Below are 24,340 nucleotides of genomic sequence, written 5' to 3'. Positions count from 1 at the left end.
GCACAGACTAAAACATATGCAATATTTTCTTCGGATTACATTATTTTGTAACTAATTTTTTATATTAAGATACAATTAATCAGATGACAATAAATTGATACTGATTTTTTGTTTTAACATGAGAGTCACAGAGAGGTGATAACATAGCCTTTTGTATTTTGTGGTACACACTACTGAAAATTATATGGTAAATATAATATTCCTGTGGCAGTGTAAAATAAAATGAAAGTATTCCAAAAGATGAAATACACACAAATTCCGGTAAGCTGTCAATGCTGAGCTGTTGTGATGCATCTGTCCTAATTTATTTCTCCAAAGGGGAATCTATTTCTGGTCTCAATTCTGGCCCACAAAAGAGAGATATGTTCTAGTGGTTTGGAGATCTCTTTCCTGTCCCCCTCCCCCCCTCCCAGGTCAATTCTGCTCAGTGATCCTCATTTCCCCATGATGGGAGTGCTCCTGCAATTGGTGCAATGCCTGTGCTGCCTGATTTAATAAACAGTCTGGCAACAAGTGTGGTGAAGTCTTTTACAACCATTATTGCAGCCAATAAGCTGCAGAAGACACTGGGAACCGGGGGAGAGTAAATCCCTTTACTTCTTGATCTGAATGCTGTGTACACTTGGGAACCATGAAGTTTCTTGTGATGCGTACTTTGCCATATGAAATTTCAACAGAATATAAGAATATAACTTCCATATTGAACTGGGTTTCCAGGAGAGGTTAGCAGAGACTCTGTGGGCACACTGGCAGAGGGTTAACAATGGAGTGCCATCAAAAGGCACTAACCTGAATGGTCTTCCACTCAAATGGAAGTACCATAGAATAATGCAAGGGCTGCAGCCCAGGGGAACCAGTTTTCCCAGTCTGGACTTCAGATGGGCTGTAACTAAGCAACAAATCACCTGAGGATGGACATGAAGTTGCTGAGGGAATAACCTCAGAGAGGAATCTGGATCTTCATAAAAGGACAAAGTTCTGCACTTAGAAGGCGCTCTCTCACTCACCGGAACAGAAAGGCAAGACTGGGCAGTAGAGATGGAGGAGAGGAGTGTTCTGGGGCCCTGAAAGGACTGACCAACATTCATAGAGAGCGCTCAAAAAGGTAAGGACGCTGCAGACAGGGTTTTGTTATTTTTATTATTTTTTCATAGATCTCTATTTCTTGTGCTGTGTCTGAGTAAAGTGTGACCGATTTACAAATTCCTTTTCAAAGTCTGTGTCCCCCTTATTTTAACTGTCACAGTTTCCAGTGGATGAAATAGTAATCTAGAGCACCCACAGCTTTAATGGAACACTGAGGAACATGCAATTGCTACTGGGGAGGATCAGCACTAGTTTTGGGGCCTAGGCAGTTACATTGAAGAGTCCCATAGCTAAGTAAGTTTGTGCACACACGTGTGTGTGCGTGTGCACGCGCTTGAGAGTATATCTAGAAGCTCTGAGCTTGAAACAGTGGCTGGACTCCGGGATTGAACCGTTGGTCCTAATACAGCAACATGGTAAGCATCCACAAAAGGGAGCTCCGCCAGGATTGTAAGGACATCTCTCCTTTTTCAGGTTTTAGTATCAAAATAGTAAAAGGCTGGAGTATACTCTAATTAAGCCTAGAGCAGGATTAACAGCAAAATCAGCTCCACATTTCCATTTAGCCTTGCAACAATCATCTTCCCAATCACATTCTTATGTATCTCAAATTTAACCTGAACAAGTTTCTATGGGTAAAACACTTCAGTTTCTACACCCATTGTCTCTTTGATACGTCTGCTGGGATTTTGAACAAAAGTGCCAGCACCCTGTAGACGCCTGACAAGTAAGGAAGTAGGAAGTGATCGTCGTCGACGATCCCTCAAGGATCAAGGATGATCTCTTTTAAAGGTTTTATTTTTCATGGGTCCTTTGGTGACTGAAGAGTCCAATTGTTGAGCCACAGGCTCATTGGCAGACATTGCAGGTGATGCTGGAAGACAGGGTTAGGCCGAAATTACTCCTTGACTGTTGTCTTTCCTTTCTTTTCTGGTGTTTTTCTGCGACCAGGGCAAGGCGATTTTCCTCAAAAGCGGATGTTCCCTTTCTGACAAATCTTTGCCAGTTATCCCTATCCTGAGCTGCTGTCTTCCAGTGTGTGGTGTCTATGCCACTTCTCTTTATGTTTATCTTGAGGGTATCTTTAAAGCGTTTCTTTTGGCCTCCTCGTTTCCTCTCTCCTTTGGCGAGCTGGGCATACAGCAGTTGTTTTGGTAAGCATATATCAAGCATGCACCCACAGTGCCCGCTCCACCTCAGCTGGTGCTGGATAATCAGGGCCTCAACACTGAAAATGTTGGCCTCTATGAGGACACTGACATTAGTGCGACGATCCTCCCACTTTATGTTGAGGCTCTTCCATAGAAAGTGCTGGTACTGACAGTCCAGGTTTTTCAGGAGGTCACCCAAGTCTCACAGCCTTGGAGAGTTGGGATTACCACCGCTTTGTAAACTAACAATTTACTATGTGTTCCGATGTTGTGATTGTTGAACACCCTTTGAGACGGTCTTCCAAAGGGAAAGCTGGCACGGCAAATTCTGTGCTGAATCTCGACATCTATGTCTGCCCTCTGTGAGCGACGGCTGACAAGATAGGCAAAGTATTCTACATTTTCCAGTTCTTCTTTGTTGATATAGATCTTCCTTGCTGGGTCTGATGACTGGCCCCCCGGCTGTCTGGTGGAGAAATTTTGTTTTGCTGATGTTCAGAGTTAGCCTTAAGCTTCAGAGAAGCAATTAAAGTCTGTTTGAAGATCCTCCTTTGAGTGTGCAACTACAGCACAATCATCTTACCGCAATCTCACCTCACCGCCCTGGGTGACCCTATCAGGAGTACATCCAGACAGCATCGCTCTTAGGATCTTAAGTATACGCAAGCTTCTCCACCACATCAAGGTGGCAGCCCAAGGAGAAGAGGAAGTGATAGGAGACAATTTTAAATAAATAAATTTTAAAGAAAGATAAAAAGTCTGTCTTTTCTCTGAGCATCTATTGTTACAATATCCAAACACAGCAATCCTTTTCACACAATGATCTCAGACTTCTAACACCAAGGCACAACAGTAGGTAGACAGACTATCAACGTTAATTCAAGGACTATAAATCAGTCTCACCTGACCATTATGTCTTCATATTGCAGTGGTCTCAAACCTGTGTGTGATGTTGTCCACTCTAATACAATCCACAGGGATTGGGGGAATGGTGGGGGTGGAGGAGGGAAGGACTGCCTCCCTTCACTTTAAATTTCCTTTAATTTATTAGTTTCTCTCAAATACAGCAGTACATTTTTTAAAATGTATTTAACATGATAAACTCTAAAGGAAGTCTTAAGATGCTTTCTTACAGCGCTCAATGTTCTTTTTAGTCTCTTAATTGTTGAACAGTGTGTGTGTGTGTGTGTGTGTGTATGTATATACACATATACACACACACACATTATATAGTATAGTCACCCAAGCATCTTTAACAGAGTTTCACTTCTTGATGTCACGTTTATACAGCACCTGCACTAAGAAGTACTGACCAATAATAAAAGAATTACAACCAGAGCACTGTCAAAACAAAACTAATTCCCTAACTTAAAAAGTAAAAAAACAAGGTCATTTTCCAAATGATATTTGGGAGATTTCAATTAAATAAAAAAATTCTTAAGATATGTTGCTTACTTTCTGTTGTTGATGTTGTTATAATTATTTGATAGAGATGGAGAGATCTTTGGTAAAGTTGAAAAATTGGATGCACCTGGGGACCTTTAAAAATATGAAAATGTTAAATTAGATAAAAATGCTGAGATATTAAAATTAATCATGAAAAAGAAAAAGCTAACAGATGAACAATGTATGTAAATAAGTATGAAAAAATAAAGTTCTTATGAGCAGAGCACTAATTATTCAGGATAATGGTTTCCAGATTCAAAATGCATCTTAAAATTAAAATAGATTATTTCATAACACTTCATGTCAAACTTTCATATCGCACCGGATATCACAAAAATTACTAAAATAAGCCAAAAATGGCCTATAGAAAAAGAATGCCAAAACGTTAATCAGCCTATACAAAGGCAACAAAATAAAGCAGATGCATTTTTCTTCTAAAAATTGGAACATAAAACCTTGTATAGGCTTTATTAATTTCTAAATTTTAAAATGGCTTTTGAGATGAGATATGAAAGTGTCATTTGTAACTAAAATAAGAATACATGTTTTAAAAAGGTAAGTATTCCCAAATTAGTGTAAATTCAGCCATTTAAAAGCAACATTATACCACTTGTTAAGAGGTTCTCTTTTAACTGACTGATGGACATTAATAGAAATTGTTGGAGACACAAAACATTAGAAAATATTTCATGTTTACTCAACGCCAAGTCAAATCAGAGCATTATATTTTTTGCACTTTATCTAAGCTATACATCCTTTTAAAAACTATAAAGTTGGGAGTTGTTGAATGTTTTCAATAAAGGAGACCCCATGAGTTGTAACAATTACATGTAATTAATATACAGCATATTCTTGCTGTTTTTCCTTGATTAAGCATATGGGCCCAACACAAAAAACACTGAAAACTATGGAAAAACCCTAACTGACTTAATTGGGCTTTGCCTCAAGCCTGGCTCCCAGGTGACCTAAGACTGTTTAGTACTATGGCATGCAAAAGTTAGGCAGAAGTAGTAACAAATATTACATGTTCAGATGTTCTGTGCTTTCAAAAACAAAATGGCTCACAGCAGATATAGATTATGTTTTGAGAACTCTCCATGTGAGATCTAACACTTTCTTAAAAATATTTAACAAACAACTAGATCCTAATGCTTCCAAGCAATAAAAGCATAAGATATGGCCATTGGGAAAAGAAAATTACTCTGATTGTGAAAATCCCTTTGGCCTTCTGATATTATATACTCTTCCCAGGTTATAATTTAAATCACCCTCTCTTCTTTGGACCATAAGAACAGCCATGCTGGGTCAGACCAATGGTCCATCCAGCCCAGTATCGTCTGACAAAAGCCAGTGACAGATGCTTCAGAACAAATAAACGGAACAGGTCAATTCTGAGTTGTCCAGTTCCAGATTCCTGTAGTCAGACGTTAAGGGACACCTGGAGCCTGGGGTTATGTGCATGACCATATTGGCTTATAGCCATTGACAGATAAGTTCATGGAGGATAGGTCCAATTATTTTTTGAACCCACTTAGTCTTTTGGCCTTCACAACATCACACAATACACAGTCAACCTGTGGAACTTGTTGCCACGGGAAGTTCTTCCTTATGTTTGTTTTAAAACTGCTATTAATTCCATTGGGCAACCCCTGGTCATGTGTTATGTGAAGGGATAAATAACACTTCCTAATTCACTTTCTCCATACCATTCATGATTTGACAGACCTCTCACATATCTCCCCTTAGTCATCTTTTTTCTAATCTGAACAGTCTCAGTCTTTTTAATCTCTCCTCATATGGAAACTGTACCTTATCCCTAATCATTTTCATTGCCCTTCTCTGTACCTTTTCCAATTCTAATATACCTTTTTTGAGATAAGGTGACCAGAACTGCATGTAGTATTCAAGGTGGGGGCATACCATGCATTTATACAGCAGCATTATGATATTTTTGGTTTTATTATCTATCCCTTTCCTAATAGTTCCTAAGATTCTGTTAGCTTTTTTGACTGCTGCAGCACATTGAGCAGATATTTTCAGAGAACTATCCATGATAACACCAAGATCTGTTTCTGAGTGATAATAGCTAATTTAGACCCTATCATTTTGTATATACGGTTGGGATTGTTTTCCAATGTGCATTATTTTGCACATAACATTGAATTTCATCTGTCATTTTGTTACCAGTCTCCCATGTAGTGAGATCCCTTTGTAATTATTAACAGCTGCTTTGGATTTAACTATCTTGAGTATTTTTGTATTCTCTGCACATTTTGCTACTTCACCCCTTTTCCAGATAATTTATGAGTATGTTAAACAGCACAGATCTTTGGGTGACTCCACTATTTACCTCTCTTCATTGCATCACAAACAATAAATAAACAAACAGACTACATGCACAGGAAAGTTATAAAATTTTATGAAGTCAACTTCTCATTGACTATTTAAGATCAAGTTAAATCAAACGTGAAACTGTTTACACTCCAGTTTCTTGAGATCAAGTATTTTAAAGGGAACTTAAACACAAAGTGAGCTGGAATTGATTTGTTTATTTTCAATTGATTGTTTATTTTCAATTAAATTTTCAAACAAAAATTTGTAATGTGTATGGCATTTGACCACATAAATACTATTTTGTTTTTAATAAAGAGAAGTAATCTGTTACAGCTAATATCTACCAAATAGTCAAAGTAATCCAACGCAGTTTTACTATTAACGGGTTTTCCCCCCCAAAGATAAATAGAATAAGTAAATTTTGATTCTAAATAAGGTAGCAATCAGAAAGTTTTTATATTTAGATGGAAAATGTTGTCCATATTCTAAATATCTATATAAAAACAAGCATTTGCTATGAAATAATGTGACAGCTGTGATAGACCCAGACCAGTTGGGAACAGCAGAGTAGCAGAAGAGAGATATACTGGCCACTGGATAAGTAGTTTTCTCTTCCCTGAGTGACCAGAACAGGGGCTGCTCCAGGTTAATAGACCACCTGACTCCAATTAACCTGCTAAGAGTCAGGTGAGGCAGTTAAGCACCTGACTCTAATTAAGGCCCTTCTGATGCTATAAAAGGGCTCACTCCAGTCAAGCCAGGGAGCGGAGGTGTGTGTGAGGAACTGGAAGCAAGAGGTGTGCAAGAAGCTGAGAGTGAGTAGGCATACAGCCGGAGGACTGAAAAGTACAAGCGTTATCAGACATCAGGAGAGTGGTCCGGTGGTGAGGACAAAGAAGGTGTTGGGAGGAGGTCCTGGGGAAGTAGCCCAAAGAGTTGTAGGTGTCATGCAACTGTACCAGGAGGCACTCTAAACAGCTGCAGTCCCCAGGGCCTTGGGCTGGAACCCGGAGTAGAGGGTGGGCCCGGGTTCCCCCCATACTTCCCAACTCCTGATCAAACACAGGAGAAATTGACCTGGACTATAGCTTCTACCAGAGGGGAAGGTCTCTGGACTGTTTCCTCACCCACCGGGTGAATCTGTGAAGCGAGCAAATCCACCAATAAGCACAGGACCCACCAAGGTAGAGGAGGAACTTTGACACACTGCTTAATATTACAACTTAGTAAGTCAGTCTTACTGCTCTGTGGCAGGCAGCTAGCTGAAACATTCTTAGAGCTGTTTACATTCTTGCTGACACTGATAAGCTTGAGAACTAAGAAAAACAGGCGGCCATCATGGCACTTACAGCATTCAATACATAGCAAACTACTTTTTCACAAACACTGTAAAACAATAAGTGGAGAATGATTTCATTTTCACTTTTCAAAAAGGATATCAAACTAACAATAGAAAGTACAAAAAGATCAATCATAAGACAGCAGACAAGAGTGTTCACAGGTCATTATTTTTAATTTTCACTTTTTTTAAATGAAAGGTCCTGTAGAAATGGCAACACAGGTCTACTAACAAATATAGTAAGCATGTCAAACATTTGCTGTGACAAAATATGTTAAGGATGACAGTGGTAAAAAAATTCCACGTCCCCATTTTAACTATAATAATATAGATTCCAAGACTAAAGGCATTTTCTACATAGTGCAGTAATTTGAAAATATGGCACACAAGAAATTTTGACTGCATTGTTTTAAAGCATATGTTTGTAAATGTTTGACTAAAGAATATGCACTCAGATCCTGTAGCGATAAGTAGAGGGTTGAGAAAAAGAAAAGAAGGAAGTTCCTTTGGTTTTAAATCAGGGCATCTTTTAATGTGCTATAGTAGCATCCACATTTTCTGTAAAACAGTATTATAGCAACTCCCTTAAAAGATACCTGACAATAGTCAAGGTAGTTTACTATTTAAGTCAATGCAGCAATTCTTCGATACAAGAACAGAAAACCAATTATTAAACTTTATTCATACTCAACTGAATTCTGACACTTTAGCTGTTACAGAATGAAATATTTACTATGGGTATATTCAAGAATATACTGAGCAATGTGAAATGGGTGGCATTATAATCTTTATTTTACAAAATAAGAGAATGCTATTCATTTCAACAATAAAAGGAAGTCATATTGTCCTTACCTATATCTTCATGTCTGTGATATCTGTTTATTATTTCAGCTAGAAAGTAGCTCCGAATATTTTATTAATATATATATGGGCTTATTTTGTTAGGAGATGAAGTGATACTTTAATAATTGGCGCATTAGGTAGTTCTGTATTCTTAAGATGCCAATAATGATTAAAATAAATTGGATACTGGATAGTGTTACTTTCATTTTAAATAATGTGTTCCATTTAATTTTATCCTTTGACTTTGAACAAATAATATGCATTCAAAGTCATATGAACGTTTGGTCAGTCAACTGGCTAAACAGCTATTTCTAATTTGAATTCCCAACTCATTCAATTTGTTGCAAGCCACTGCTCTCCTTAAAAGTATTGAATATGATTTTAGAGCTTACAGATTCTGTGTCAGACATAATTTTAAAAAAGATTATTCCAAGTAGCTATTTAGAGTTTACTGACTTTTTGGGTTTAGGCTGGCAATTGGTCTCCTCACTACCTTCAGTGGGCATTTAAAATTTATCAGGTATATTTTGATGAAGAGGCACAGTATCTCTGATTCAAAGTAGTTTGGTCAGGAACCAGGATGTAGACTAAAGGCTTCAATTATTTCTTGTAATACTGGCCAACTTTTATAAAGTTGTATAAAAAGCATAAGATCATTAGCGTAAAATGAAACTTTGTTTTCTATTCCTAATCAGGAGCGGCGCCAGGGGTTTTGGCGCCCTAGGCAGGGGTCCTTCCGCGCTCCCGGTCATCATTGGCAATTCTGCGGCGGGGGGTCCTCCTGGTCTTCAAGGCACTTCGGCGGCAGGTCCTGGAGTGAGTGAAGGACCCACCGCAGAATTGCTGCCGAAGACCCGGAGCGCGGAAGGACCCCCCGCCGCTGAATTGCTGCCAAAGACTGCAAAATCCCACGCCCCCAAATCCTGGTGCCCTAGGCGACCGCCTCGGTCGCCTAAATGGAAGCGCCGGCCCTGTTCCTAATACACTTATTCTCTGAATTTCTTCAGTGACTCTGCTTTTTTTGCGCTAATGGTTTGATAATTAAACCAAATTAGGAAGGGTTATAAGGGACACCCTTTTCTTATTCCTCTGTATAATAGTATCAGCTCAGTCTTTGAGACATTTCCCCAAATACATGCTTAAGGATTTTTGTAGATTACTTTCAGAAGTGGATTAAAGTGTTCCCCAAAGTGTTCTAAATAAAAATGGGCATCCTACTAAATCAAAAGTCTCTTCTGCATCCATAGCTAAAAATGCAGGTGTTTTTATTAGAGCTCTGAGAATCCTGTAGCATATGTAGGAGTTTTTTTGTTAAGGAGCTTCTTCCTTTTAGAAAGCCAATTTGGCTTTGGTGCACTAATTTAGGCATTATTGTCTCTAATCCGGATGCTAGTAGTTTAGTTAAAATCTTACTATCTATATTTATTAAAGAGATGAGTCTAAAAAATGCTGGATCTAAGAAGTCCTTATTTGGTTTAGGTATCAAAACTGTCATATATACTCAATCATAAGCCAGTTCATTTATAAGCCAACCCCCCCAAGATGGATAAGTAAAAATGGAAAATTTTTATGACCCATTCAAAAGCCAACCCTATAATTCAGGGATCGGCAAACTTTGGCTCCCGGGCCATCAGGATAAGCCGCTGGCAGGCTGAGACGGTTTGTTTACCTCGAATGTCCACAGGCACAGAGATAAACCTAAGTAATCAAAGTGTCCCGGCCCGCCAGCGGCTTACCCTGACAAGCCGGGACAGCAATCGGTGGGGAAATTGGTGGAGGGGGAGTAACCCCTGTGACCACCCTCCACATGACCCCACCCCTAGCCCAGGACCCCCACACTCTCCCTAGCCCAGGACCCCCACACTCTCCCCATCCCATCCCTTCCCACCTTAGCTGGGGCGGACCAGGGGAGGATGTCTCTGGCCTGGATGGAGCTGCTCCGGCAGGCTGGGTGGTGCGGCCACATCCTGTTCCGACAGGCCAGACCGGGAGACACAGCTGCAGTGTGCTCTGGCGGACCGGGCAGCACGGCCACAGCCTGCTAGCCCCGGAGCTGCAGCTGCTTTGGAGGCTGGAGGGAAAGAGCAGCGTGGCCAGAAGCAGAGAGACTCTAGCCCAGCGTCTTCCCTTCTGGCTCTGCTGCCTCTCCTTGTTCCCCTCTCTTGGGGGGGGGGGGAGGGGTTGTGTCCCACCTCTCCCTCTCTATACCCGTTCATAAGCCGACCCCCTTCTCTGATGCCTCCCCTTTTTACTAAAAAAATTCAGCTTATGAATGAGTATATACCGAATATCTGTTTGATAGAAGTTATTTATTAAGCACACTGTTACCCAAGAAGGCAGAAATACATTAGCTAACAATGGAGATACCTGTGTTTTTAAACATTTTATAGTATTCAGGGTGGATCCATCTGGTGCAGGACTTTTCTCTGGTTTTAGTAATGAGATTACCATCTCTATTTCTTCCTGTGCTGTTGGGCCATCTACTACTCATTATATGAAAGCCTGGGCCTTTTAAAACCCTGCAATATACTAGTTCTTAATTCTTCCATGTTTACACATTTCTGAAATATCCTGTTATTATTCTGTTAATCCCGTTTTTGTTTTTTTGGAGTATTCCACTTTTGTCCTTAACATAGGGTACAGCTGTTGTGGGTTTTCTGTAGGAAATCCATCTGGCTAGTAATTTGCCAGATTTGTTTCCCCTTCAGAAATTCCTGTGTTCAGCAAGTAAGAGAGCTGTCTGTTGTTTTTTTTTCCCCCCTTATCAGTGCTTCTAATCTTTTTTGTCATCAATCTCTTGAAGCAAGTCTGCGTTAACAGTCAAATAATATTTCTTCAACCTGTAAATTTGTTCCTCTAAGTCTACATGTTCTTTTTTTTCCCCATGAAAATTGCATGAGATAATACGTCCCCTCACTATTGCTTTAAAGGCCACCCCCAACTAGTTTCTGTGAATATTTCCTGTAAGGGATTATCTTAAATATAATAATCAGTATGATTTTTTATTTTATTCACAAAGCCTGTGTCTTAACAATATATTACTAAATCTCCAACTTCTGTCTCTTATTCCTGAATTAGACTTAATTTTCAGGAAGACAGATGCATGGTGCGAGATATGATTTAATACAATTCTAACATTAAAAATTTCATGTAAATACTTTTGCTATACTAGGATAGATCTAATTTTTATATATTTTGGAGTAAAAAGTAAAGTCCTTTCCATTAGAGGGTAGGAAGCTCAGATATCTATTATGTCCTATTCTTTATATGTTGACTCCAGTATTTGAGCTTTTTTACATGGAGCTTCTCACCAAATTGGTAATCTACCTGACATGAGGTGAAGACAACAGTTAAAGTCATCTGCAGCTATTACCCAGGAATTCTGAACTGCTGTTATCATTCCAAAAGTATTAACCAATGAGCAATCCTCATTTCGGGCATAGATGTTACATATTGTAACCCTCTACACATCCCTGCACCAAAACTCACCAGTCCTCTGGATCTGTTTGATACTTTCACATTCCCTTGCTACTTGCTTACTTAGTAGTATAAACACCCTTAGAATCATAGAATATCAGGGTTGGAAGGTACCTCAGAAGGTCATCTAGTCCAACCCCCTGCTCAAAGCAGGACCAATCCCCAACTTTTGTCTCTTATTCCTGAATTAGACTTAATTTTCAGGAAGACAGATGCATGGTGCGAGATATGATTTAATACAATTCTAACATTTAAAATTTAATGTAAAACAACTTTTGCTATACTAGGATAGATCTAATTTTTATATATTTTGGCAATTTTGGAGTAAAAAGTGAAGTCCTTCCCATTAGAGGGTAGGAACCTTCTGTTTCAGGAACTGTAAGACATTCCATATACATGAGATAGCCATTCCCTTTTGAGTTCTTCTTTTGTTTTGAGTTAGTTTCTTGAAGCATTGCCACTACTGCCTTCTGCTTTTTCAAAAGCAGAAAGTACCCTTCTTAAATGTTTAGCGTTTTAGTCCCCTAACATTCCAGAAGCACCAGTCTGTTCCCATTTCTTTTTTATCCATTTTTAAATATGTTCTGGTATTCTTAATATTTACAAACTTTCCTAATATTCATCCCTGTGCTATTATTTGTTGAAAATTTCTTAACTTCTTTACCATGTCTTCCAAAGCCTGGCATGAATCCATAGGCGTTGGAGTTCCAGTCCTTTTATCTTCAAACTTCTCTTACCAGAGACTTTCCATTGTATCTTCTGTCTTCTATCCTTTTTTGCTGTACTCTTCCTTCCATGCTTTCTTTGCTGATTGTTCTTCTCTCATTCTGATCACCTGTCCAGCCCACCTCAAATGTGCATTTACAGTCAATTCATCTTCTCCTTAATTTCTTTCATGCACACTCATCTACCTTCTGCTTGCCTGGCATTCTACTCAGAATATTGTTTTCTACTACCTGCACCTTCTTTTCTTCATTCTCCGTAAGACTCAGCTTTTCGAAATCATAGAGTAGGCAGAGACAAAACACATGCAGCACACACTTTTCCTTTCAGTTTGTTACTTAACTGTCTGTCCCGCAATACTCCTGTCATCTTTTTCACTGTCATCCATGCACACTGTTTTTTTTCTTTTCAATTCTCCAGATCTCCCTCTGATGGCATTAAGTGTACTTCCCAAGTATACAAATTCTTTCTGCTGCTTCAGCTTCTCTCCTGAAACTTCAAACTATAGCTCTTCTTCCACATTCCCTATTTGCATGGCTTCCATTTTCTTTGTGCTTATCTTTAAACCATGGTCTTCAACCATAGATGAACCTCATTCAAAACTCTGGCTACTAAAATTATACAGATCATCAGTAGGATTCAATAGGTAGGGTCTTGAAGTGTCAAACATGACAGGCAGAGAGAGATGGCAAAGCAACATCCTCTTATCTTGTAATTCCTGACTGTAAGTCTAGATAAACCTGGAAGAATTCTGCACCAAAAAATTAAAAATTCTGGACACAAGATTTCAAAATTCTGCAAATTTTATTTGTCAAAAAAACACTATATAATCACACCAGTTTCAATTTTGGTAATTTATTTCAAAATACCTGTCAGCAAGTATGTCTGTAACAATACAGACACACAAAATTTTGCCAGGAATAAAGAGTTAAAGAAACTGCTACAAGAGCCCAGACAGTCACACCCACTCCCTCCCAGAGCCCAGCAGCGCGCCCCCTCCTGCAAGCCCAGACTCTCTCCCACACCTCAGAGCCCAGCCATGGCCTGACCCCAGCCCAGACACTCACATCCCCTCCCCCTCAGAGTCCAGCCGTGGTCCCCCTCCCCCCTAGAGACCAGATGCAGCCCCCCCTCAGCCCAGACCCTCACACCCCCAATGTCCCCAGAGGGCAGGGATCCAGAGGGAGAAACAGCCTGATGCTGGGTCCCATGCTTGCACGGAGTTTCCTGTGTACCACCGCCGCCTCCTTCTTCCTTCAGGGCATACTGGGAATTGAGGTGCTGGTAACCCTCCAGTTTCCTCCCCCTTCCCCCGGTCTAGTCTTCTATTTGTGAGCTGGGCTCTGCCAGGTCCAGCAACCCCTAGTGGAGGCCAACATCTCTGCAGCCCATTTCTGTGGGGGGGAAAAAAGGAAATTCTACACACACATTAATTTCTGCAAAATTCTGCATTGCAGTGGCGCAGAATTCCCCCAGGAGTAAGAGTCTACAACACCCAAGTGCACTCAATTCTGTACCCCAAAAACTGGGGGAGCTCTCACACTAGGTATTGATCTGCCCATATATTTTTGAGGAAAATAGCTTATAATAGATACAGGTAGGGAATTGCAAGAGGCAACTTATCAAGGGCATAGATATCATTCCAGCATCGGTCTATGAACTTAATCAGAAACACACAGCACCAAACACGAGTATGAGGAAAGCTATATAGTTTTTACATATTGGTTAAAACGTTAATTATCATCTTTTTTCCTAGTAAAGACAAGTCACAAAGGTGTTAACTACATCAAGTTAATTAACTTGGTTAAAAAAAGCCTCTTGTGTACACATACTCTTAACATGTTTCAGATTTTTGTATAGAGCTGACAGGGGAAAGTAAAGGTTAACAAAATTAGATACACTTGTGTCTGGATAACCTTTGTTTGAAGCCTTACATTAGTGTAACATCCCCAAGCATGTTAGCCAAAAGTAAGGGCTATTTGCTTCAGTGAGACATGTCCCTAGTGGTATATTCTCCAAAAGTATATTTTAGGACAATAAATGTTTGGCAGTTTTATATGTGGTGACTGCATAAAACTATTAATTCACTTCCCAATATTCTGCTTCTCAAAACAAGGGATGCAGAGTGAAAAGGTGTTCTATTTAAGATATTGCTGTAGGAATTCTGTGCAAGATGTTAAGTGAATTCCTATAATTTGACGTAGCTAATTATAGTAGTATAAGTAAAGAAAGGAAAACTCTGTTCTCTCAGACATATTGTAATAGATCTATACTGCCATACAAACCACTTTGGCTTGGAAGAATATTTAGTCACCCCCCAATGTAATATGAAGGTTAAAATCAAAAGATAGAAAAATAAAGCAAGTAGCTCCTGGATATGGTTGAAATGTCTGTTTAATTAGTACCTATAATTTCTCTAAGTTTTTGCAAGTGATTTTTATAAAGAAGGAGAAACTACTCTTGAATATTGACTAGAACTATTCTTCTAAATTACAAATTTTGACAAAAGTTTAAAGTTTTAGAAAAGGGAGGTGTCACACTCACTGTGTTTGATAAAGAGTTGATCTATCAAGAAGGATAGGAGAAGGTAAACATGCTCTAAGTTCCTGGCTGAATATACAATTTAAAATCTAAAAGTGGCTTCAGCCTCAAGACTGGAAACAGTAATACCAAAGTAATTAAGAGAGATCAAAATGAATTTAAGGGTAGATAACTTCTGAATAATATTTATAAAGCTTTAGCTTATTATATTCCTGTCAGTCAGAAGCACCTTCCTGGATCATCTCATCACTGGATGCAATTAAAACTTTTGACAGTCAAAATTGCATTAGTCTTATAAGACAATGGAGATAATGGCATTTTGAGGTAACTTTCTACATTGGCTAAAGGAAATATGCACACTAGCCCTACGACTGCTTTGATAGCACACAAGGGAAAAAACAAACCAACAAGTTTTAGGATGGGATGGGCAAAAGTCAAGGATGCCCGCTTCCTCTAATTTTCTTCACTATTGACCTTGAATCGCTGGGCCCAAATTCAGATTAAATGGGGGAAAAAATCAAGGGTATCCAAGTTAGAAAAGACTTTCACTTGCTTCTCGTATGCAGAGATGATATGATCTTGTATCTGAATATATTGTACCGGAAGTATTGCGTATACTGGAGATAGTCAGAAAAACCGCTCTGGATTTAAAAACGAACATATCCTCAGTAATAATGAAAGATAGGTAAACCAATTAGAGCTAGCCAATTTTTTTTTTTTTTTTTTTAAACAGAATAGTCTGTTGGGTTTTTTTTCTTTCTGGTTTTCAATTAGATCTAATAAGTAGTCTCTTATGTTCCAAAAAGGCTTTAGGTGATATTTTAAAAAGTACTCATCACCAACAATTGGAGCCAGATTTTCAGAATGAAGGGGCTAGGTCAGAGGTTGGCAAACTACTGGCCGCGGGCCACATCCGGCCCGTGGGACTGTCCTGCCCGACCCCGAGCTCCTGGCCTGGGAGGCTAGCCCCGGCCCCGGCCCCTCCCCTGCTGTTCTCTCTCTCCCACAGCCTCAGCTCGCCCTGCCGCCGGCGCAATGCTTTGGGTGGCAGGGCTGTGAGCTCCTGGGGCAGCGCAGGTGTAGAGCTGGGGCCTGACCTGGTCTCTGTGCTGCGTGGTGGCAGCGGCGGCATGGCCCAGCTCCAGCCAGGCGGCGCAGCTGTAGCGCCGCCAGCCACTGGTGCTCCAGGCAGCGCGGTAAGTGGTCAGGGAGCGGGGGGATGGAAAGGGGGAAGTTGGATAGAGGGCAGGGGAGTTCGGGGCGTGGTCAGGGGTCGGGTGTGTGGATAGGGGTCGGGGCAGTGCAGGTAAAAGACTAAAAGTAAGTTGGTTTTAACATGCTAGACTGAAAACAAATGGATGTTTATCTTCTCCTAGTTTAAAAATGTATTTGGTCTCTAACCGAAGATCCATAGCATTCTGTAATGATAACCTTTAAAACATTCATTGGACTTGAACAGAGGCACATAAACATGCTTTCAAAAACTGTAACAACTTTTGAATTGACACAAACAGATAAGACAAAAATACTTTGTAGAGGTATCCATATAGGATAAGGTTTGTTGCAGAGCAGACATCCTGGGTGACGTATCACCTTTCACTGCAACAGATAAATTTAGAAAAAAATAAGCATGATACTACTCTACCAGAAAATCTCAGATATTGGCATATCCAAGGATGTTTTTTATATATATATTTCTTTGCAAAAGGATAAAAGAAAACTATTTAAAATTCTTTATTACAAATAAAATATTTTGCTTCAAAATCAGATAGAAAACTAACTCAGAAGACAAAAAGTGAACTGAATAAGGCTGTAATGATATTCTGACAAAAAAGGGCTACTCTGTAGACTTTGAGCCCTCAAATATATTTTTGTAAAAAGGAAGTGATCATACGCAAATGGGGCAAGAAAATGCTTACGGTATTATCCACAAAAGGAGCAAAAAAACTTCAGACTATTTGTACATATATGTCTAATCCTCAATAAAATGCAAGTAAAATTAGTAATCTGAGCAGATAATGTACCAAAAATTCTTAAGTCAACAATATATCTGCAGATTGTTGGGGGGGGGAATATAATGTAAAAAAAGGCATTTTTATGATAATTTTGTCCATATGTTCTCAACTTGTAAGCTATGATTAAGGACAGAAGGAAGTGTGTAACAATTTTTCTTTTGGCTACATATCAAGATATAGCAGTGATGGATTAATACAAGTGCCCTTGGAGTCATGTTATTTTAAATGCCAAAAACTGTTCTGAAAACCTGGAAAGGAAACCACTGACAGAATGAATGGATCCATAAAATTTAATGTTTACTACTGATAAGCTAAGGTGTCTTCAAAAAAATACCAAACACTGCTAACCTTCTAAAATTACAACAAAATAAAGTTCCTGATGGCAGGAGGTCCTAATGACCATCTTTTCTGTATGTTTACCTAATTTATTTTAATATGTTGCATAGCTAAATTTCAACAGATTCCTATTAAGAGATTCAGTCAATAAAAAAAAATTAAATTCCTCATTATCATTGGTTACTTGGTGTTTTGTGACCTTTTTACACCTTAGTCCTTAAATTTTCCCTCTCCATGTCTTGTAGCACAGGTTATATAGAAACAGTTTTAACTGATGTACTGTCATGTATGATGTCCCACTGTGGTGTCTATTACTCAACAGTGATGTTTCAGATATTCCAGGTTCCCTCCTTATATGTATAATCTACGTAAAATTTGTTATAATTATTTCTTCGGGATCTTACATTTGCAAATTCAAAATAGCCTGTTAATTTGCAAAGTAAGAGACACTCAGATGACTGATACTCTCCTTACTTATGGGCCAGTTTGCCTTATGAGAATCCAGATTTGAAGGGAGCATTCTACATGTAGGTCACCACTTCCTGAATGGAAGGAGGAGGTGAGCAGGGCCGGCTCTAGGCACCAGCAAAACAAGCTGGTGCTTGGGGCGGCACATTTTTAGGGGCGGCATGGCCAGCACCAGAATGCCGCCCCTAAAAATGTGCCCCGGCCGCCCTAGTTCACCTCCGCTGCTGCTGCCGCTCGCGCACCGCTGCTTGCCCGCCCTCCCTCCCAGGCTCTCAAATCCCGAGCGACCGCGGCGCGTGAATCAGCTGTTTCTCGCACCGCTGCTCCCCCTCCCTCCCAGGTTCTCAAACTTGGAAGGGAGGGGGAGATCCCGAGTGGCCGCGGCGCGCAAAACAGCTGATTCGCGCGCCACTGCTCACCCTCCCTCCCAGGTTTGAGAGCCTGGGGGGAGGAGGCAGGGCTGGGGATTTGGGGAAGGGGCAGAGTTGAGGCGGGGCCGGGGGTGGGGTAAGAAAAACCGGGGGGGGGGGGGGGGAATTGTTTTTGCTTGGAGCGGCAAAAATCCTAGAGCCGGCCCTGGAGGTGAGTAATAGCCGAAGTACCACAGGGACTGAAGATCTATGTTAGGATTAGGTTGTTCCATGAATAATCTCTCCCACCCCAGTAGGCAACTAGTAATCCACAGAAGAGTTAATACCCTGAGGCTCTCTCTCTTCTGCAGAGATGACCCTTCCTGCCAAATCTCATTTTTGAAGCAAGTGAAGGTAAGAGCTTCCAGAGGAAATTACTGATGCAAGTCCCTAGATTTCAGGGAATCGGGGACCAAGGGTCCTTGTAGCGACGCAGAGTCATAGGAACTATGCTAGCTGGCCCTGGTATCCAGCCACTCCCAAGATATGCAGGCCACAAGACTGAACTTTTACTCATTTAAAGCCATACAAGATTTTCATAGACAAACTATTTTAAAATGAAATTAAGGTTGAGAGTACATATCAGTAAATTTACAGTAACACATTACAGAGATGCTGTAGTTATCTCAAACCCATATATTCTAAACCCAGGAAATTCAGAGATTAAGTTAAATGAAATCCAAATGCCCTGAGGAACAGAAAGGCACAGTCAGGGAACTCAGGGCTTGCCTACACGAACAATTAGCAGTTCTCAAGCGGGGGTCCAAAGCCTGGTGCCCCCAGGGCAGAATCCACAAACCCCAAGTGCGCCCCCCGCCCCATCTGGTGGCTGAAGTCCAGAGCCCCGAACCCCACAGGTCTAAAACTTCGAGGTCCTTTCCCTTCCCCATCTAGTGGCTGAAGCCAGGAGCCCTGATACTCCTCTACTGAGTCCTGGAGTTTCTGTAGCATATTAGAAGGGCCTCCGAAAGAAAAAGATTGAGAACCCCTGAATTAGACCACAGCAAGGTGGGGTGTGATTCTACCATGAACTAGCCTGCTGCAGTCTAACTGTTCGCACACATCCTGATGACAGGCATTAATGCTTAGAGCGCTTTGAGCTAGTCCCGCTTCAAAGAGGACTAACTTGAAGTGCTCTAATGAACCATTAACGCAAGTCAGCAGGTGCACATTTCTTATTAATCTGAACAGGACTGAGGCCACAGTCTGTCCTTCATTAACAAGACAACTTTCAAAAACAGTCATGTTTTCATATTGTTCTCATCAGGACAGATTCGATAAGACACATTTTCTCAAAAATGGCCACTGCCTCTCATTGATTCTAATAGGAATGAAGCCAACAGCACTGTGAGGAGCAGGTGAATGGCAGTGGCCATCTTTGCTAAATCTTATTACCAATTCTCAGAGCACAGACTATACAAGTGATCAGATCACGTTTTTCTTACTTGGAGACCTTACTATTTTGAAGAGTTTTAATTCTTCCATGGTCTCTAAAGTCCAAACTTTTGATCTTTCTAAACAGGATACTTTATATGCTTCTAGATCTGAGACACAAAAGTTAAAACACACACTCTTCTAGAGTAAATACAAGTACAGCTGGCTTCAACAGGGGACTAATGTGCTATATAAGGCTTGCATCAAAGATGAGACCATGGTAGGGGAGAAGAAAAAAAGTCATGTGGATGCGCCATCAGTCATGACAAATGGAATATAATAGAAAATAAAATGTTTTTGATGAAAGTAAAATCAGAGTCTCACTGCAAAATAAAATAGGCTTTATATTTCTTCCACCCTAAGAATTATCTGTTTCAGAAATGTTTAACGTAAGACACCTGGAAAACAGAACCCATTACTGATAGTTCTGTCCTTTTGTTGCTTCTATTATCCAATGGTTTTTGAAAGCTGTCATATCCTCAAGACAGATCTCAGCTTGAGTTTTCTTACAGCAAAGAAATGTATCCTTATTTGCTGGATTCAGAGCAAACCGCCTAATCGTGGAATTCTAATTTAAATATTCTATTATGGAAAAATGGTTGATATTCTATTATGGAGAAACTCTGGATTCAGAAACTGCTTTTAACACCCGTCCTATGCCCCCCCAGGAATAGGGTGAAAAAAAAATAGCAGAATCAGGTCTGGATGCCATGGTGGAGAATATTTCTAGACACACTTTAGAACGAAGGGGTTAAAATTTCAAAAGAACCTAGGTGATTTAGGCAAATAAGTCACACTGACATTTCAATATACTTATGAAATTTTACCCAATCTTTATATCTAAGGGATGTGAAATTGTGGCAAGGCAGTATCTCTATAGAAGTGTGGGGGTGTTCACCATCTTCACTGCCCCCACCTCCACCTCCCATTTCTCTGTTCCTTAAGGAAGGGAGTTGAGTAGTTTTTACTTCCCCACCGCTCAGATGGGACTTAAAGAATTGGCTTTAAATTTTTGTCATCTGCTTTCTGTACAGATAAATTAAATGGAGCCAAAAACAGCTTTATTTTTATGCTTGTTCACAAGTTACTTGTTTATACATTTTAGCTAATGCAAACACACACACACTCACACAGATTTTGTCTGGTATATACACCTATCAGCCAGTTGCTCGCTGTCCTCTCTGGTGAGGTCAAGGGGCAGCACTTAAGTATGAAATTCAGTACTCCCTCTTCCCCTATTGCTGGGATTTTTACCAGGGAGATGTCCCTGAAGCCTGCTTAGGAGTTCATCTTTCACATCAGCCTTGCTTTTACATAGTTGAGAAATCAAAGTATTCCTTGCCTCCTGGCTGCTGCAAAGAGGGTGCCTTTCCTTTTCCTCTTACATAAAACTCAGCTGTTGCTAGAGAAGATGGAGACAGGGAAGAAAAGAGATTATTTTCCTCCTTATTCCCTACATATTGTTGTGAGGGGTCATCTATTTCCCTCTCTTCTCTGATTTCTGAAGGGTGTACTCAAGGCTTTAACAGGCTCATCTACCTCTACATGTGGTCTAGCCATCACTAGAGGGAGGCAGAGTACCACACTGGGAGGAGAAGTCGTGGGTAACAGAAAAGGTAATTGTGCTCTCTTTCCCGTTCCCGCTGTATTACCATCCTGAAGCTGCTGTTCAGTGGGAAAGTTTAATAAATTCAGTTCAGTTCCATTGCATCTGTTTAAAACACCAATAAGCAATATTTAAATGAACAAAAACCTCTCATCAGAGGGGTAGCCATGTTAGTCTGAATCTGTAAAAAGCAACAGAGGGTCCTGTGGCACCTTTAAGACTAACAGAAGTATTGGGAGCATAAGCTTTCGTATGTAAGAACCTCACTTCTTCAGATGCAAGTAATGGAAATCTCCAGAGGCAGGTATAAATCAGTATGGAGATAATGAGGTTAGTTCAATCAGTGAGGGTGAGGTGCTCTGCTAGCAGTTGAGGTGAGAACACCAAGGGAGGAGAAACTGCTTCTGTAGTTGGATAGCCATTCACAATTTTTGTTTAATCCTGATCTGATGGTGTCAAATTTGCAAATGAACTGGAGCTCAGCAGTTTCTCTTTGGAGTCTGGTCCTGAAGATGGCTACCTTTACATCTGCTATTGTGTGGCCAGGGAGGTTGAAGTGTTCTCCTACAGGTTTTTGTATATTACCATTCCTGATACCTGACTTGTGTCCATTTATCCTCTTGCATAGTGACTGTCCAGTTTGGCCAATGTACATAGCAGAGGAGCATTGCTGGCATATGATGGCATATATAACATTGGTGGACGTGCAGGTGAATGAGCAGGTGATTCAGCTACAACATCAGAACTACAACTACAGAAGCAGTTTCTCCTCCCTTGGTGTTCACACCTCAACTGCTAGCAGAGCACCTCACCCTCCCTGATTGAACTAACCTCATTATCTCCATACTGATTTATACCTGCCTCTGGAGATTTCCATTACTTGCATCTGAAGAAGTGAGGTTCTTACCCACGAAAGCTTATGCTCCCAATACTTCTGTTAGTCTTAAAGGTGCCACAGGACCCTCTGTTGCTTTTTACAAAAACCTCTTATAACATTCTGCAGCCAGTAGGCCTTTACGCTATGTTCTTTACCATGGTAGGAGTGCCTCGTTTCCTATGGTGAACATGTACATTTTTCAAGCCTTTCTGATACACAATTAAATTTAACAGGGCAGATTTAAACAAACTCCTATAAAAGGGCAGCTGGATAAGAAACCAAAATGTGGAAGAATCTCAAGTCTTTCAAATGAAAAGAGAAGATAAACCTATGATATTACATAAAAAGTCTCCCATACATTTTCTTAAGCAAGATTGGATTTATATATATAAACATGAACTTAGAATATCAAAGCAAACATAAGGAACTCAAAAAGCATCTTTCCTGGAAGACACACTTAAGAACCAATTGGTAAGGTAAAGAAAAAATGGTTCTCTATTTGCAGTTCTACTGTAGGACATTTCCTATACATCAAGAGATTGAAAGGGAGGCTAATGAACGTAATGGAATAAAACTGGCTGTAGACCAGCATAGTAAAGGAAGACAAGATTCAAGTTTTCCAATATCTTTACAACTCCACCACAGTCTTCAATTGCAACACTCCTACTTTCCAAATGTGAAGCATCTAGAACAACCACCACCAATGCACTGTACTTTGCTAAATTGGAATGTGGAAAAAAATCTACCACATACTAAGATCCTTAGCATACCTATGTTATTTCACAAATGAAAATGAGATTTCAATGTATTAGAAGAGCGGTCACCAACCGGTCAATCTCAATCGACTGGTCGATCCTAAAGGATCGATCAGTCGATTGTGATCTCCGGTGGCAGTGTAGTATGGCTGCCGCTAAGGCTACCCCGGCCTCACGCCGCTCCTGGAAGCGGTCACTACAGCCTCGCAGCCCCGGGGGTCTCCTGCCACACGTGCTGCTCCTGCCTGCAAGCACCATTCCTGCAGCTCGCATTGGACAGGAAAGCTGCAGGGGCGGTGCTTGCAGAGAGGGGCAGTGGTGGAGCAACGTGCCCCCCGCCCTCCCCACCCCAGGGGCGGCAGGGGCGCGTTGGTCTCTTCTGGGAGTTGTGTGCGGGCGGGGTAGGCAGGGAGCCTGCCTTAGCCTCGCTGTGCCCACTGCCAACGGGGAGCCACGGGAGGTAAGTGCTGCCCGGCGGGAGGCCGCACCCCACCCTAAGCCCCTTCCCGGAGCCAGCACCCCATAACCCCTTCTGCACCCCCTCCTGCATCCCAACACTCTGCCCCAGCCCACAGCCCCCTCCTGTACCCAAACTCCCTCCTAGAGCTTGCACCCCCCACCCCCTCCTGCACCCCAACCCCCTGTCCCAGGTTCAGCCCAGCACCCCCCTCACACTGTGAACTCCTTGGCCCCAGTCCAGAGCCCGTACCCCTTCCTGAACCTTAACCCCCTGCCCCAGCCGGGTGAAAGTGAGTGAGGGTGGAAGAGAGTGAGTGACGGGGGCGGGGGGGAGACTGGAGTGAGCGGGGCAGGGCTTTGGAGAAGGGGCAGGGTAGATCCTGAGCTGCCCTTAGATTCAAAATGTGATCTTGGGCATAAAGAGGTTGGAGACCACTGCATTAGAAGCTAATACATTACTTCTGTTAATGCATTAATACAATACATCTCTACCCCGATATAACGCGACCCGATATAACACGAATTCAGATATAATGTGGTAAAGCAGTGCTCTGGGGGGACGGGGCTGTGTACTCCGGTGGATCAAAGCAAGTTCGATATAACGCGGTTTCACCTAAACGCGGTAAGATTTTTTGGCTCCCGAGGACAGCATTATATTGGGGTAGAAGTGGCCTACTTCTTTGGTTTGGACCAAAGGCTTTTTTTTTTTTGCTTGAAGATTTTGAGGCTGAAGCCAAAATATACCATATTCTCATTTCCCTACAGATTTAACACAAGAAGAGTGCCATGAAGTTGTTAACAAATTAGAGTGCTGTTGGAGATGAAATCTGGAATTTCCTGAATCCTGATGAGAGCATCATAGGCAGAAGTGCCTTCTACATTCCTTTTGTTTTCACCCCCTTATCTGTCCCAGATATTGGAGCCAGATAACTTGCTGGTCATTTACAGATATATTATGGTAGCATATCATATACTGAAGAATTTGATGATGTATCAGACAAAATAGAGCTGGTATTCTAAAATAAGAAAGTAAGTAGAGC

General features: G+C 41.0%; 1 protein-coding gene across 8 annotated transcripts in view; it reads right to left on the bottom strand.

Annotated features, from left to right (window-relative positions):
* USP15 (ubiquitin specific peptidase 15) overlaps window positions 1-24,340 on the bottom strand; it is a 142,043-nt gene that overhangs the window by 53,825 nt on the left and 63,878 nt on the right. For 6 of the 8 annotated variants that reach the window (XR_008444694.1, XR_008444693.1, XR_008444695.1 and 3 more), the window contains exon 7: window positions 3,693-3,776. The exons of 1 other annotated variant lie outside the window; for it this stretch is intronic. Coding sequence is in view for 4 of the 7 variants with exons in the window: in XM_054025313.1 (XP_053881288.1) it covers window positions 3,693-3,776 (84 nt within the window). In the remaining 3 variants the exon portion in view is untranslated. Of the gene's footprint in view, window positions 1-3,692; window positions 3,777-20,470; window positions 21,006-24,340 lie in introns of those variants that run through there. One more of the 8 variants, XM_054025379.1, reaches the window with a different exon arrangement.

Source organism: Malaclemys terrapin, chromosome 1, assembly GCF_027887155.1.
Source record: "Malaclemys terrapin pileata isolate rMalTer1 chromosome 1, rMalTer1.hap1, whole genome shotgun sequence".
In the NCBI taxonomy this organism is placed as follows: domain Eukaryota; kingdom Metazoa; phylum Chordata; order Testudines; family Emydidae; genus Malaclemys; species Malaclemys terrapin.
The sequence above is the reverse complement of the archived record's forward strand: the minus strand, read 5'-3'. Positions and strand labels throughout refer to the sequence as shown.